The 18,215-nt window shown below is 35.4% G+C and overlaps 1 protein-coding gene across 1 annotated transcript in view; it reads right to left on the bottom strand.

The window, feature by feature from the left end:
• LOC103254083 (utrophin-like) overlaps positions 1–18,215 on the bottom strand; it is a gene marked incomplete at both ends in the record, with an annotated part of 282,458 nt that overhangs the window by 219,334 nt on the left and 44,909 nt on the right. Inside the window, 2 exon segments of the mRNA XM_008052243.1 lie at positions 13,166–13,320; positions 15,186–15,391. Coding sequence (XP_008050434.1) covers positions 13,166–13,320; positions 15,186–15,391 — 361 coding nt within the window.

Here is an 18,215-nt window from a genome sequence, read left to right as displayed (position 1 = left end):
CAGTAAGTACAGAGAGAATAACTATTTTGTTATAAACTTTTCAGTTCTTTGGAAGGGCTTTTGTTCTATGTAATCATAGGTGTATATTTCTTTAATTTTTAAGATATTGAAGTTACCCATCAGAATTTGGATGGTTGGTGTTTTATCCTATCCTAAACCCTGTCCATATTTTCCATTTTTAAAACATCAACCAGGGCAAACCACTTTTGGGTCCCCTCTTGCTGCCAAGAGCTTTTCTATCTCTAATAAACTCAGCTTTGCTCACTCAAAAAAAAAAAGGAAAGCTCTTGGCAGCAAGAGGGGACCCAAAAGTGGTTTGCCCTGGTTGATGTTTTAAAAATGGAAAATATGGGCAGGGTCCAAATGTATATAAAGAATAAAAGCTGTGTCAAAAAGGTACTGAAAGGAAAAGGTTACAGGAAAAGGTACTGAAAGGAAAAGGTTACAAATGTGCAATGAATTCACCATGAACAAGTTATTCTTATTTATAAGGAGATAACATTTACTCAGTATGTCACATCTCATCATAAAACATAGTAAAGTCAATGCTTCATTTTCCATAATCAGATTCCTTTTATTATTTAAGATTATTCATATGCACATAATAGGTTATGTGGCAAAAGTTAAAGTAAAAATAGATGATTATAGATCAGTTCTATTAAACTCTGAGAATAGCCAGACTAGGAAAAAGGATGCAAATGTCTAAGAATCCCAAGGGTGATGGCAGAAGGTTCCCTACACATGAGAGACATCTATACCCAATGAGTGTTAAGGGCCAGGCTGGCAGGAGAGGCAGACAACCTAAAGTCATGCTTCACAGGAAGTGAGCTAAAAGGATCATGAGCACTTGCTCCAGACAGTGCTCCACTGGGTAGAGTAATTCCAGCAGCACACTTTGGTGACCAGTGGAACATTCTCAATCCAGAAACCACAGCACCTGTTGCCAAATTGTGAAACTGTCTATTGGCCATCAGTAGGAAAAGAGATACTACTTTTAAAATATTCACTTCATAGAAAACTGTCAAAAACCAAATTTTAGCTGCTTCATAAGAGATATCTACTTTGTTGGTTATAAGAACAGAATAACTGAGTTTTGGATTCAGGCAGACAAGGCTCTACCACTAACCAGCCATGAAAGCTTGAGCAAGCTGCCTTGTCTCCTTAAGCATCATTTCCATCCTCCCTAAATTTTGCTCGACACAACAGGTTTTGCATGATCTGACCTATGCTCACCTCCCCAGGAATCATCTCATCACTCCAAGTTTCATGTATTATTTATCTACAAAAATGAACCACTTACTAATCCTCCAAGAAGTCACAGTCCCCGTCACATCCAGAGCTTTACATTTTACTTTTGTAAGCCTTAAATATCCTTCCTCTTCTCTCCCCCTGCCCCCAACCTCGTCTAATTTTCCCCTTCCCACTTTGTTAACTTCTATTAAGCTTCCAAATCTTAATAACTTCTAAACCTATGGTACCTTTCCCAAAGCATCCCATCATTTCCCCTGCCAGGTTTACTAGTGTTCCATTGCTGCTGTCTGTAGTAAATTACCCCCAACTTAGTGGCTTAAAGCAACACTAATGTATGATCCTATAGTTCAATAGGTTAGTGTCTAACACAGGTCTCTACTGGACTAAAATCAAGTTAATCAGCAGAGCTGAATTTCTTTGTGAAGGCTCTATGGGTGAATTCCTTTCCTTTCCTTTCCCAGCTTTTGAGGCGGCCATATTTCCATGACTCATAGCCACTTCCTTAACCTTCAACGCCAGCAACAGAGGGTGAAGTCCTCATATCACATCTCTCTGACCCACTCTCCTACTTCCTCCTCCACTTTTAAGGTCTCGTAGGATGAGACAGGCCTGCCCAGATAATCTGGAAACATCATTCCACCTTTGGGGACTGTTATTCCGCCTCCTTCAATATATCCCTGATCGTGACTGTAAGCAATTATTTTCTTGTCTGTTAGAAGCTTCCAAATCATCAATGCACCTCATATCCTCAGGGCTTATGTACAGTAGCTATTCAACAAGTATTTATTGAATAAACTAATACAACAGGAATAACATCTTCCCTGTAGCAATATTTTGTGGAGAAAATTAGGTATACACACATAAATGTATCAAAATCCAGTAAACACTCAATAAATTATAAGTTCCCTAACCTTGTATATGAAATATTAGGAAATTACTTTTGCTTATAACATGCAAATATACAATTTAACAATAAGTGTCCAGAGAAGTTTTAAATGCACATGTACCCAGTGTCAAATTTTTTTTATCATGAACGTAACTATTAAAAATAATGAACATACTGAAAACTCAACTCTACTTACAGCTGTCCAAATGGGCTTCATATTATTATCATGAATATACAGTCCTAAATTTATAATCATAGTGTATCTATGTTAACTCATAGTCTGATTTTTGAAATTAATATAATTTATATGAAATTTCTAATAGAATATAGTTCAACTATATTAGTTCCCTCCAGCTTCCAGATTATTTTTTCTTATTTTTTAAAACTTAGATCCACGGAAAGTATGGTACACTCAATATTACAAGATTCTTTTATCCATTTTCAAAGAATTTCATAAGATTTATAACAATATCATCAGGCAAAAAACTCACTAAAAGAATATATATGCACACTTTACCACACAGGCTTATAAATTACCTTTCATGCCATTTGTACACTACTGTCAGAAGAAAACAACCTATTCTACCACCTCTGCCTTCGACTAGCTATATGGCTAGGGATCAATTTCAAACCTCCAATTTATTTTTTTCATTCTTAAAATAAGGAGCTTGGGCTAGAGAGTAAAAGACCCATTTTGAAATCTCCAGGGGGCCTTTTAAAACTACATAATCCATCACAGGGATTATAAAACCTGCAAGAAGAGCTCCTCCATTCTCACTTCTATTCCCAGCTTCAAATTCGGCTTCATTAAAAACTGCTGCATGTAAATGAGAGATTACTGATGGGAATAGATGAGTGGTGTACAGACTGCAAAAAGGTGAGGAGCATTAATGTGGAAGCTTTCTAAGATCAGACCCAGCACTGAACTTAAAGTAATCTATGATTCCCAATGTAAATTTTTTTATTTAGCAGTTCTGATTGCTATGTCTCAGGAAAGATCAGAACAGGACAGGAGGAAGTCCTGAGAAATGTGACAAGAGAAGACAAGAGAAGAAATCCTATCATAAGAAAAAGACGTGATTTTAAGTTTAGAAATGTATGGCTGGAAGACAAAGATTTTTTAAAACATCTTTTTTAAATCTATAAATCATGAAGAATAAAGATAAGCTAAAAATCTAAAATATACAACATTAGGATAACTTTAGCAAAAATAATTTTTACTTCAAACAGAAGAAGTAACTATAAAAATCTTTACTGCAAGAAATGGCACCGACTGAAAATATAAATAGCTTCCCATAAAAGACTTAAGAACATCCATGGGTGACAGATTTATAATAGTTTATATTAAAGGAAACTAGAATTTTTAAAATATAAACTCTTAGCTTTTAAAGAGATATCTGTAATAAAAGTAGCTACGATATGCTATAGCCTAGAGTCATTTTGTAACATAATGAAACAAGGCCACCTACATAACTGCCTGTTTAAAACGCTGTTTTAGAGATGTTAAAAATACTAAATAGTTTAAGCTAAAAGATATAATACACTGTTTAAACAAGTATGCATGTGCTCATCATTGGTCAAAAAAGTATTTGAATACAAATAGACATGCCTTTTTTTAAGGCTTTAATAGGAAAAAGCATCTTAGGAAATTCACCAATATGTGTTGCTAAATTTTGGTTTACTTAAAAGGTGACCTTTATAGTGATATGAGATTTAAATATATTTATTTCTAATTTTAGGATGGAAAATAGTAGCATCGGTAGCTTGATGCTACATACAACTTACAATGAAACAATTCTTTAAGTCTGTCAATTAGTACCTTCAAAGGGTAATTTTGTTCCTTTATAAATAACATTTTTCTGGAAAATATATTAAAGCATGCTTTGGGTAAAATGCAGTCAATATGAAGAATTAATCACTGCAGATATTCCTACAGACCTAGGGTCTATTGATGACCAATCCTTGATACAAAGAGGTTGGATTATTACCAAGACACTTAAAAATTCACTTCACGGGGCTGGGCACAGTGGCTCCCACTGTAATCCTAGCACTTTGGGAGGCTGAGGCAGAAAGAGTTCGAGACCAGCCTGGGCAACAGAGACAGATCCCATCTCTACCAAAAAAAAAAAAATCAGTTGGCTGTGGTGGCATGCACCTATAGTCCCAGCTATTTGGGAAGCTGAGATGGGAGATTGCTTGAGCCCAGGAGTTCGAGGTTGAGGGAAGCTATGATCACCCCACTACACTTCAGCTGGACTAGAGCAAGGCCCTGTCTAAAATTTTTTTTTAAAAATCATGGGATTTAAGAAGTCTCTGTCCAAAGTTGCTTATGCCATATCACTCAGGAAGCTCAAGAGAGGAGCCCCCACACGCACCACAACCTCACCACTGCCCCTTGATACTTGCCCACGGCCTTGTGTAACTCAAAGGAGCAGCTCTCCCTGGAGCTGCCATCATCAGTAAATAACTACTCAAGACCATAGAGCTAGTTCCTTGAGAAGATTTATCTCACCACATCCTATTTCTCTTGTAGCTAAGTCACTACCAGACATTTGGTCTTCATTAGTCAACCAATATTAGACCAAGATTCTCATACTACTCAATACCTTCCCCAATCTGCTCCAATCTGCCTCCAAAACCCTTCTTTCCTCATGCCCCAGAGTTCTTCTTCTATGATCAGCAGACTTCTCTGTACTCTCTTCATTCTCCTCAGATCAATCCCTTCATCCTGCCTTTACTGGAATTGGTTTCTCTAGGGCCATCAATTCCCCTGTAAATGTTTCTAAAAGTTTTTCTTCTTTTTTCTTTCAGATTCCTTATGCTTCACTGTGAGAAGCTGGAATAAAAGTACTCCTTGCCCCACTGCTACTTCTAGGCCATTGTTTGCCCATCTTCCAGGCAAAATCCTACTAATACTATTATTATTATTATTATTATTATTATTATTATTATTTGGAGTGGGAGTCTCACTCTGCCGCTCAGGCTGGAGTGCAGTGGCATGCTCACAGCCACCCCAGCATTGACCTGAAGGACTGTGCCAATCCTTCCGCCTCAGCCTTCCAAGAAGCTGGAACTACAGGTGCGTGCTACCATGCCCAGCTAATTTTTTATTTAGAGTAGAGGCTAATTTTTTATTTGGTGTAGAGACAAGGTCTTGCCAAGTTGCCCAGGCTGATCTCAAACCCATGGGCCCAGGCAATCCACTCACCTTGGTCTCCGAAAGTGCCGGGATTACAGGCTGAGCCACCGAGCCCAGTCAAATCCTACGATTTTAAAGCACAAGACATTTATCCATTATGTTCATATACTGAGTTACAGATTCAAGATCACTGAATATGGTTATAGACATGCCTTTTTTTAAGGCTTTAATGGGAAAAAGCATCTTAGGAAATTCAGTAATACGTGTTGCTAAATTTTGGTTTACTCAAAAGGTGACCTTTATAGTGATATGAGATTTAAATATATTTATTTCTAATTTTAGGATGGAAAATAGTAGCATTGGTGGCTTGATGCTACATACAACTTACAATGAAACAATTCTTTAAGTCTGTCAATTAGTACCTTCAAAGGGTAATTTTGTTACTTTATAAATGTTATTTATATTTATCACTGCCTTGATGGGTAAGTAGAGTCTAAAATTCAGTTCCAGATTTGTTTGCCAAGCCTCAATTCTAGTGAGGGAATACACCACCCAAAGAAAGAAACATATTAGACACCATCATGTACTACAGACAACCCTGGTCTCTCCCTTCCAAAGTCCTCCCCCGTCCTCACTCCCTGTCACTTACCTTTCATCTGCATTCTTTCTACATGCCTAAAAGTAGATGAACACTGCTAAAGAATACTTCAATAGAGCTACCTTCACCTTACATTTAATATTATAGTCACACATAGGCACTTATCATTGACCAGCAATACTACAAAATTTCCCTAGGAAACTCTCCGTCCCACTCACCAAGATTCTGCTTTTACATTCAACTGTCTTTCTTCCCACCTCTCTCAGTCCTACTTCCAACCTGTCCGACAGCACACTGTATGGATCATAAAGAACATTCAGTCTTTGTATGTCTTTCATCTTCCCATTACTAAGGTTTCAGTCCAAGTGCGTCTGGACTCATTTTCTCATTGCATTTTAAACATCTCAGCTTTTACGAAACTCAGTTCTCCAAAGTTTACCTTCTTATCTACTCAAAGTCTTCCTGCTCTCCTATCTTTGTCTCCTCTGTTTTTAATTACAGTCTCTCATCTATTGGATCATTCTCATAAGCATGCTTTACTATAAACCATCTTAAAATAAAAGTCAATCAACTCTATCCTACAACATCCACCTAGTATTGTCCAATCTATCTGAGTCTCTTCACAACAAACTTCCCCTAAAGTTGTTTCCACAAATTGTTTCTACTTCCTTACCCTCTCCTCACTCTCCATCTTCTAGCCTGGTCATTTCCTTGAAATTGTTCTTTTAAAAATCACCAGGAATCTTCAAGCCGTGGAACACCCAGAACAGCTTTGTGTCATCTTATCTGATTACTCAGCCTAATTCAACACAGTGGATAGTTCTCTTTTAGAAATATTCTCTCTCTTCTCTCCATTCTAAGAAATTTTCTCTTCCCTGCACTTCTGAAAACAACAAATCTAAGATTTTCTACTTCACTGGAAATTTTCTCCCAGTACCTTTTGCACTTTCCTCCTTTTTTGCTCCATCACCAAATCCTATGCCCTATGGACTCATTCAAGCATGCTCTCCAATTCTCCACCTTTCCTCCTGCCATGATGGTCTCATCCAATCCTGCATGTGTAAAATCCATTACAAATGATGAGAACTCTCCAAATCATATCTGAGGTCCAGAACATTTGAGTTCAAGACTCATATACCCAATTAGCTATTTAATCTATACATTTAGATATCTAATAGAAATCTCAAATATGTCAGAACACAATTTTAAATTTTTTCTTCCAAAACTCTTACAGCCTCTCTCAATTCAGTGAATCCGAAATCTACAATCTATTCTCCACATAAGATCCAGAGAGATTAAATTTTAATGAATTTAATAAATTACACAGTGTCATTCCCTTCATTAATAATTCCAATAGCTTCCCACTTCACTTCTAATACCCAAACTCCTTCTCATGTCTTACAAAGTTCAGCATAATGTGGCCTCTGCCTCCCTTCCATACCACATCTTGAGCCCTTGCCTCCTTATTCATTATATTTCAGCCACATTCTATGCTCCTTCCTGCCTCATGACTTTGATATTTGCTGTTAACTCAGGAATCTTCTACGAATAGTTCCTTCTTAACCTTCTGAATCAGCTCAAATGCCACCTTCTAAGTTATGCTTTCTAAACGGACACAAGTTAATTAAGTCTTTTTCTTACACAGTACCTCTTTAGTTTCCCTTCTAAAACAATCTCCTACAATTATGTATTATGTTCTTATTTACTACATGGCTCCCCCTAAGCAATATAAGGTTCCTGGGGACAGATAAGGGTGTGTTTATGGTTAACTCTTCAGGGCTGATCACAGAACTTGGAAGATAAGTTAAATAAACACTCATTGAATTAATTGATTAATTAATTAATGGAAAAAGGAGCAAATGAAAACTAAAAACAGACTAAGAGCACCGACAAAGAGCACTTTTTTTAAAATATGGAGCTAAACATACTAAGATAATATCTGCATGCTCGAGCTTGATATTTAATAAAATAAAAGCATTAGCATTCATAGGCATATATCACAAAGAGACTGTTGGTAGCTTTTTTTAAGGCAATAAAATGGTACTTGAAATATTAAAACAACATAACAGAAGAGGAAAACAGAAGAGTATAATTTTTATACTTTTCTTCTTGGCCAGTTGTATTTCCAGATTGGAAGAAAAAACTAAATGTGAAATGCTAGCAATAAAAATAAAAGAAACAGGTTGAAAACTAAAGGTGAATTTCAGGGAAAGAAGTAAGCTTCTGAGAGGATAAATCAAGTTGACTGACCCAAATCTCCATACCTCACGTTGGTGGACAGGGTAAAAGGATAAGGTTACTTGTACTTTTCACCTAAGCTCATTGATTTGAGAATGACAGCTGCTGTAGCATTCATTTTAGGACCTCAAAGGTTGAGCCTGGTTGATTTCAGGCCTTAGGAAACAATCCCAATCTGAGTTTTGGCTACTGATCACCGTTAAAAGAAATTGACCATTAATACGAATGAATAAATGCTGAAGAAAAGCACTTTATGGCCGGGCTCGGTGGCTCAGCCTGTAATCCCAGCACTTTGGGAGGCCGAGGTGAGTGGGTTGCCTGAGCCCGCGGGTTCGAGACCCACCTGGGCAACTTGACAAGACCTCATCTCTACAACAAATCAAAAATTAGCCGGGCATGGTAGCGCACGCCTGTAGTTCCAGTTACTCGGAAGGCTGAGGCGGAAGGATCGCTGGAGCACAGCAGGTCGAGGCTGTGATGGCCGGGAGCGGCCATTGCACTCCAGTCTGGGTGACAGAGTGAGACTCCAACTCAAAAAAAAAAAAGAAAAGCACTTCATTTTCATTAATCGATAGGGACAGTAAACAATCACTACTGAGAAAAAGTAGTAACAATATACAAACAAAATATACAACAAAATTAACTGGGAAAGTAATCAAAAGAAAATTTAAACTTTTGGAACCTAACTATTTCATAAAATTCAAGAGTTTCACAAATTCAGTCTTTAGTATATTCATTACTAAAATAACCCCTTGAAAACCATGTACATTCTACATGTCCAGCAGGTCATTATTAATATTCATTAACACTAAGGAGAAAGACAATATCATTTCAAAAGAAGAAAATAAACTTCCACCACTGGCAAAATCTTTATTTGTGGCTCCCACATGAAATAATTGTGTCTTTTTAGATTCTATATCTTTTCTTCTACTCAAGATACTTAGACTTAAATGCAAGGTAAATTCAGCAATTGTGATGGTTTCACTAACCAAGAAAATTACATTTTCTAAAAGGTTTCATCTGGTAATAAAAATTCTAAATATTTATACTGCATTTGGTAAAGCAGATAATCAAATAGTTTACCATTGATTTAAGTAGCAAGTATTCAAAATGACTATAGACAAACAACCAACAATGACTCAACATCCCGCTAATTTAATCATAGAAAGTACTGTGCAGAAGACTAAGGCAGTGAATTTATAATAAAGACATAATATGACAGGGCAGATGATGATAATCTGGGCAGGCTTTCCTTGAGTATATACCATGTACTTAGAAATTTCTCACATAACTTCTGAGCTCACAATAATCCTACACACTAGACAAGCTCTCTACTTACTTTAGAACAAGAAAATGGAGACTCAGTGAGTTACAATAACTTGCCAGAGGTTCATACTGAAGGTGAGTGCATAACTTGGGATTTTTAACCAACGAGTGCCAGATACCATACCCAGCAGGCTTTTGGTTCTGCCTGTGCAAACCTACAAACACCTCAGACAAAGCAAAATATGACTTCATGAGGATAAGGACAACTAGAAAACTGTATAGTAATTAGTAGCTTATAAGAAACTCTTTATAGCATACAGTTATATTATTTCACTTCCTTTATAATACTTCAGCATAGATAACTCTGTGTGTGTATACACGGATGTGTGTTTCTATACATATATGTTATTTTAGCCCTATAGTGCCTATATAAATGGCTAAAATAACATTACAGTCCCAAATCAGAAATCTGTCCTCCAAAAAGTTACTAAATGCATATTTCAGCTACCACAATCTCAACTAGTGCTAAAAAAAAAAAAAAAGTTAATTGGTATTAATAGACAGAAGGGGTAAAAACGTCATGAGTAAAAAACAGTGGTCAAGATATGAAGATTAGTTAAAAACATTAGAGACAGGCCTGCTGTTCACAAAATTCAAAATATCAAGAGTTATTTGTGTTTTGGAATTAAGAATTTCCTGTAATTAGAAAACTAATATTATGAAAGTATCCATATTACCTGTTTCCCTGGAGCCGGCTTAGGGAAAGCAATCAAATATATGAAATTTCTCAGCTAGGAGCAAGGCTACTCACACAAAGCAGAATAAATAGACTATAATAAATAGCCTCCTGTCAATTCAAAGCTCTCTGTTATCAGAGCTTTTTTGGATTTTTGGCATTGCAGATAAGGGATTGTAGACCTGTAACTGTGAATAGCCAAATTACTTAGGCCAATTGCAATTCATACAAAACATCTTCTTTGAAAGCTGATATTAAACTTTACACTAACAGTATTCCATATGCAAGCATAAAAACCCTTCACCCCTCCAGAATTTGGCTGACAATGATATATATATACAGAATAGGTTGGAAGCTAAGAGCAAAGCTCCAGTAAAAGGTTTCTCAGTAGACATTACAGTGGGCCCAATGGCCACGTACTGGAACGTGTTACATTATTAATAAAAGAGGTCCCCATATCGTTAATGTGATGTGGTTTCTAAACTCAGTACAGACACGAACCACTAAGCAGAATCACTAGACAGATCTAAGAGGAAGGTACACAGAGCAGTCACCAGCAATAGTTGACATTCTGATTCAATGAAGAAAAATGAAACCATTTTTGTTTTTTTTTTAAGTAAGAGTCTGAGGGGACAGCCAAAAAGGCTTCATTTTCAATCCTCACTACACCGCTATGAGTTGTGTGATCTTGAGTAATTCCTGAACTTCTCTGTACTTCAGTTTATTCATTGATATAACATTGATGAAAATGCTGCCTGTCTTCTACGGTCATTATGAAGATTAAATGAAATAATGCATTGTGAAGAGCTCAGCACAGTACCTGACATTGAAAACATAGTCAACAAAGTTTATATACTATAAACAAAGCACAAAATCTCACAAAGCATAGCAGCCTGATCAATTTACTATTAATTCTTCAAATCTCAGAGCATAAAGATCATTACCAGCATTTAATATCAAAAAATATCATCTCAGCTGTGCTCTGTGACTTTGAACATGTCATTTAACTTCTCTGGGTCTGAGAACATTAGATTAGATTATGTATTCTCAACAGAGGTGATATAAATGGTTATTTTGGGGAGAAAGGGGTAGAAAACATTGCCTCTTTTTATACATAAAGTACAACCATATGGTATACAGTATATCAAAGTGTTAAAATTTCATGGTGGGGGGTTCTAAAAAGGCTTCTTAGGGAAGCAATAATTCTTTTTAAAAAGTAAGAAACACTGCTTTAGACGAAACAGAAGGTTATTTACATCTCTTAAATTCCATTTTTGCAACAATAACACAAAGAATTCCACATAAAAAAAAAAAGGTCAAATACAGGTCCACATATTTTGTTTAAAAAAAAAATGAAAGATTTGGATATTCTACGATATCCATTTAGAAAAATTAACAATTGTAAATATCATTGTGTTAAAAAGAGACTAGCTGTCATTCATAAAGGGATCCTGTGAGCCAGTTTTATTCTATTTTTCCTGCTTTATAGATAACATATCTCCATCATATCTAAAGGTTCACATAATTACTTATTTTCAAGAAAAATTCAGAAAGAAAATAGAACAAGAACAACCACTTATAATGAAAAAAAAAATTCAGAATTCTGTGGTTGTCTTAGCTATGATAAATGAAAGATCACCTTGGAATATAATTCATTTTTAATTGCTTATTCCATCTAACCTAACTACTATTGTAGGCTGTCTTAAAACATTTGCAAAGCAAAAACAAAAAAAGATTGGTGGTGCTAAATAAAGCAGGCAACACATTTCTAAGTGATCAATTTTTCTAGTATCAATTAGAACAAAAGAAAATTCTAACTCTTATTCATAAACGGAATTGTTGGAAACACAGAGATAAAGTATGTTTAAGGACTATCTCTCTTAAGGTTAAAACTGTTTTAAGTTCATCTTCTTCCCCGCCCTACTATGGTATCCTTACAAATAATCTATTACAATAAAAGAGAAAAGTTGCAGTAAAATGCTAGAAAGATCAATATTGTAGTCAATCTGTTTTAACTACTTGTCAAGTTTTGTACTTGCCAAACCAGCCTTCTTTTTTCTAGCATCCTGAACATATCCAGCAACACATTCAGGTTCACACCCTGCCCTCATAAACTCTTCTTCGAGTTTTTAGAACTACTTCAGAGATTCCAACTCAAATAACATTCTGGAAATGTATGAAATTCATCCATGTCAAACAGTTATTAAATGCTTGGCCATATTTTACTATCAGTAATATATAACCATAATGTACTCTATTATCCATTTTATTCACTACAAAATAAATATGTTTTGATATCAAATTAGCTTTAAGACAGTTGCATTTTAATAGATAAAGATGTGTGTAATTTCACTTAGATTCAGACATTCCCATTACTATGCAGAAAGTAAACACTTTTTTAAACTAATGATGAATATGAATATGCAATCTTAAAGAAATGCTAACCACTGTTTACAGTTCCTCAAATGCTAGGTGTTCAAGTGGCAGAAAAATCTCTTGTAAACACCTATGCTATTTTAGGTTGTTCTGAATATACTAACTAAACAGAGTAATGGGAAGAAAAGATAAATTAGTTGAAACCCTAATTACACATTTTTTCAGGGGTCTAGTGTTGGATCCATATGTGTCTAGACCTCAGGTAAGGATGCCCCAGCCAAATAGCACACTATTGTAACTACTATTAGAGAAAATATAGCCCTGATACATGAGTAAATACCTGCACTCCTTACCATCAGAGTGCTACAAAATGTATTTTAGATACTATTGAAAGGCATAAGAAAACCGGAACACACAAAATGATCATTGACAAGGTTTAGGTTTATTCAAAAAAAAAAAAAATCTCCATTGTAGGAATTCAAGTAGATATTGTATAAATATATATTCTATACTAAGTATGATAATGTTCACTCAGCACGTCATAATATAAAAATGGAAAAAATAATGAAATGAACTTGTACTAGTCACATATTTGGCATATTTCCACGAGAAAATCAAACCAATCAAATTCTCAACTTGACAATATACATCCACCTGCCAGAACCTTAGAGTTACCTTTGTTTTAGATTGATCCAGGATGTTTTTAAGTACTCGGTGGTTTCTTTCACATTCCTTGTGTCATCATTCCCATAGTCCTCCAGCAATTTCTGCAGGACATTATCAAACGCCATGACAATACCATCACCAGGACCAAGTTCTTGAAGCAATATCTAAGGTGCAAGTTCAGGTGTACTTGTTAGACCTGGTGACTTAGTAACTAGTATTATGAAACAATGGTACTCCCAGCAGGTTTTAACATGTTTTAGACACAGTAACCACAGAAGAAAATAGATTAGGGCGCAAATTCTGTATGTAAGCCTAAAATAATTATAGATGTGAAAAGAAAAATAGAGGATGATATTAAAAGATTATTTTTTTCTCTTTGAGATATTTTACTTCTTCAAATCATTTGTCTTTTTCATTCTTTCCACTATACATCTGACCCTTACAGGAACATGCGTCACATAGGAATGAACACATAGAGAGCTCCTCTACAAGTGCTTGAAGAAATGCCAAGAGCAAACAATATGGAAGTCTTCCATTTCTTGCCCCTTGATCACTGTGTGTGCTTACGCAGTTAACTGCTTGACTAGATCAAGCAGTCAGGCAAGGTTTGCTGAGAATCTGCTTGAGTGGACACATTGACAATGAGTTTGTCCACAAGAACTGGTTCCTTGACACAGTTTTTCAACCTCTGAGAGTTTCTGAATCAAGATACTCCCCCATGAAATCTAAATGACAATGCTTTAATGTTTCTATAATGCTTTTTGTAGCAACTGGGGAAGAAAAATTCACCCTGAGGTATCAGAAGGAAAAAACCACACTGGTGATTAGAAAAGAATATTCTAAGATGATGATTGAAACATTGCTATCACTTTTAATTGTATTCCTCTAGGTAAGTGTCCAAGGGCTTTGCTATTACTTTTGAGTCATAAACACAGAGGATGATCTGGAAACAAGTACACCTGGCCACTGGCTTTTCAAATTGTAACCAAGGAAAACCTACATCTGTGAAGAATAAAAACATACTTCCATGTTTTAGATTTTGTTTCCTACATATTCTCTATTATATTATTCACAAACACACACTTTCATCTTAGGCTAGCTGAATGGTAAATAAATGTTACACAAAATATAACCTCACAACTACAATCTCCCAATCAAGAATATTTTAATGATTATAGAGAAAAATCTAAAGTAGCACTTTGAAATAATCATAGGTGTTCATTATTATTAACTCCATAGCCAAACTCATCACCATAAAAGTATTTGGTATTATGAAACTGATAAAACAGTTTTATTAAAAAGGTTTTAAAAGAGGGCTGAGTGTGGTGGTTCATGCCTATAATCCTAGCTACTTAGGAGGCTGAGGTGGGAGGATCACTTAAGGCAAGGAGTTCCAAACCAGTCTGGCAACATAGCCAGACATCATCTCTACCAAAAAAATGTGCTAAACTAGCCAGGTGTGGTGGTTCATGCCTGTAGATCCTGCTACTGAGGTGGCTGAGGCAGGAAGATCCATTGAGAACAGGAGGTCAAGGTTGCAGTGAGCTATTGATAGTGCTATTACACCCCAGCTTGGGCAACAGAGCAAGACCTTGTCTCTTAATATAAAAATAAAAACAAAGATATCAAAAGAAACTAAACTGACATATTACTTGATCTGCTCACTATAGTAGTGCTCAAATGAAAGTCTCAGGAAATTTTATAAATAAAAATAAACTTCAAGATAAGGAAGGAAGGAAGCAAAAAAAATTCCTAGAATCTTGAAAATGTTCTGTTTCTAGATGCTGGCTCATGGGTGTGTTCCACTTGCAAAAAGTCAGTGAACTAAAAATCTAGGAGACAGCACATTCCTATTTGCTCTGTCCATAGAAATTTTTCAAAAACATTCCTAATCAAATTGTTCATATAAATTTCAATATGTATCCTAAGAACTTAGGAATGTACCATGACAAGAGTCCTAAGAATTACAGTTAACAGAAAAAACAAGTTCATCCAACAAAATGATACAAAAATATCAAGTGAATCTTACTTGGTTATCAGCGATTTGTTTGGTAAGTGAATCCCTTCGGGCTTGCTGAAGGATATAGAGCCGAGCTTCATATTTTCTCATAAGCTCTTCGGTCTCTTCCCTGTGGTCATCCCACTGAAGACTGTCAATAATCATGTCCTCGAGCTGCTGCTGTCGCAGCTCAACACCGTGCTGGGTGCTATCCCACTGGTTCTTCACCTTTTCCACTAGGGGTAGCATTATAAAAAAAAAAGTACCAAAAAGTAACTCTCAGGAAAAAAAAAAAAAACCTGATATCAAACTTATCCTAAATAAGTCTACAAACAAAAAAGAAAGGAGGAAAATTGATAAATCCATTCTAAAGGAATTTTAATACATATCACCATACTAGATAATAGATATATTTCTGAAACTATTCTTGAGGAAAAAAAAAATCTTGGATTAAAAGCTATTCTAAACGCACTAAAACATGGTACAATAAACACAACTCCTATTATAAACTGATGTAGCAAAGAAAGTATAAAGAAAATAATTTTCTATTTAATTTTGTATTTATTGAACCTGGTTTGATGATGGTAGAGTCTAACATTGTTTCATGATGGAACTTTTAAGGCAGAGATATAGTCAGGAGTTACCCTCAAAGGAGATTTCGCTAAGGTAGTCTTGATTTTAAAAGAAAATGAACTATTAAAGATATTTTCACATCTGTTCTATTGTAGCTTAAAAGTAAGCATCTTTAGATGTTCAGGTTCAAGAGCAACACTACAAGTAAGGTAGATTCAAGTTCTATGTGTACCCATTAGCCAATATTCCTATTGGCTGTTTTCCTTCCTTCTTTTGATTGTTGTTTCTCTATAGTCCTCCTCCTCTCATTTTCACTTTCTGTCCCTGACAAATAGAAAAGGGATGAGAAAAAAAAAAAGATGGTAGAAAAAACCAAACTTTTTCTATTTTTAACATGGAGTTAAGGAAATACAGATCTAAGGAAACTTAAACTTTTGATTAATTACTTCAGTGTAGCTTATGCATCTTGGACTGAAGTAAGAGTAAACAATAAGTTGGAATATCTGCAGGAGCCCATTGGTAATAAGCAGGTAGAAGGTTAAAAACACACTGCTAGAAGACGCTTTGGGTGTCAGACAGACTGAAAGACTACAGTGAAGTACAAGGCCCAAGAAGAATTTAACTACAAGATAACACTGCAGCTGAGCTATCATGGAGTATTTTGGCAAAATTCTTGGGATAATATATGGTTAGAGTAAACCATAAAAGCTATCAACTTAAGATTGTTCAGAAGGCTGTAAATTATACTTACATGTCATCATTCTTAAAAACTGCTCAGTGAGATTATGTGTTTATGCTACCTTGTTTAGCAGTTTAGATAAATTGCTAAAGTTTTTAACTTAAGGAAAGAGATGACAAATTTATCATAATGTTCTACTTGTCCGTTAAAAGTTACTAAAGTACTTATGACCAATTATTACTAATAGAATCCTTAAACATTGAATATATAAAACTTTAAATAAAACTAAAGACATCAAGCAACAGTAAACATCACAGATCTATCATTTAAAATACGTAAATTATCCTATTCAGGGTAAATGCTAAAAACAGGTAACTATTGGTAGTACACTACAGCTGAGAAGAGTTTTTCATATGAGAAGCAATGAAGACTATGGAACCTCTGTACACATACAAAAAGGAAAAGAAAAACAGAGTATTCAATAGAAAAAGGAAGACATTCCGGAGAAGAAAAGCCTTATAAAAAACTTTGAAAGAAGTCTTGGACAAATAGAAAGGTGATGAAAAAAAAAGAAAGGGAAAGCAAACTAGAGGTGGCTTTGTAAATAGTATGGTATCACTAAAGCAGAGGAGTACCCCGCCTTCTGAGTGGAAACTTGATCACTCCAAAGTTCCATAATAGGCACCATCCATCAACCAATAAAAAAAAGGAGCGAGAAAGAAGGATGACGGTTTATTTAGTAAAAATAAGCTAATACTGCCAGACACTAAAAGTTCTTTGCTAACTCATCTCCTGAAATAACCTTGTTACTACCACATTTACTTTGGAACAGAAACATACTTTCTACAAGAGTCATAGTTGATTTTCCCCCTTGAGAAAGATTAGACTTTATCTTTCCAGTTTATATTTTGCCACAATATTTATTAAGTAGTTCATTTGTATTGGGCATTGTGAAGGGTTCAAGGGCCAGAAAGGTGGATATTCACCATCTATGGAGGAGAGAGAGAATTAAAGAAGCTATGCGATCTGTAATAAAGTTATGGGGGAAAGGCCAAAGCAGGAACTAAAGATAGAAAATATAGTTCCCTGAGGATGAAAAGAGGTGGGAACGACTTCACAAAAGGGGTGATATTTTAGCTGATGAGTAGAATTTCACCTGGAAAGAAAAGGCCAAGAGAGAAAAAAAAAACATGAACAGAGGTAAGGAGACTAGGAAATGTCAGGACGTTTTAAAGAGTATATATAGTACAGAATAGTCACAGATCAGGTAGAGGACAGAAGTGAGAGAAGGGATAATGAGAGCAGATTGCGACAGGCCCCAGATGTCATTCTTGAGAATTTAGACTGTGTCTTGCATACCACCAGATTTAACAGATGCTTCTGAGCTAGCAAGAAAACCCAAACAGGAATTTTTGTTTGCTATTGTTTGAATGACTACTTTTTGTTTTATCTCATTTTTAACTAAAATATCCCCCAAATTAGTACTAGACACACAAGCACATAGTAGTTGCTCAATAAATATTTGTGGAATGAATTTTAAGGTGAGTTAAAAGATGTGGCAAGATCTGATTTCAGTAAATAAAGTGCAGTGGGAGAATAGATTTGCATTCTTACGGGTTCTCTATCTTTTGGGGGTTTTTTATTCCTTTAAAAGAAATCCTAACTTAAGAAAGTAAAGCCCAATATGTAACTGATTTGCTTAAAAATAACAATGCCAGTACTTAAGGAATTCATAAGGTAACTGTAATAATGTTCACAAACAATAAAAATAAGGGAAAGTTATACATTTCTTTATAAATAAAAAGTAT

This window comes from Carlito syrichta, unplaced genomic scaffold, assembly GCF_000164805.1.
Source record: "Carlito syrichta isolate Samal-C Ts95f unplaced genomic scaffold, Tarsius_syrichta-2.0.1 Scaffold269186, whole genome shotgun sequence".
Classification (NCBI taxonomy): domain Eukaryota; kingdom Metazoa; phylum Chordata; class Mammalia; order Primates; family Tarsiidae; genus Carlito; species Carlito syrichta.
The sequence above is the reverse complement of the archived record's forward strand: the minus strand, read 5'-3'. Positions and strand labels throughout refer to the sequence as shown.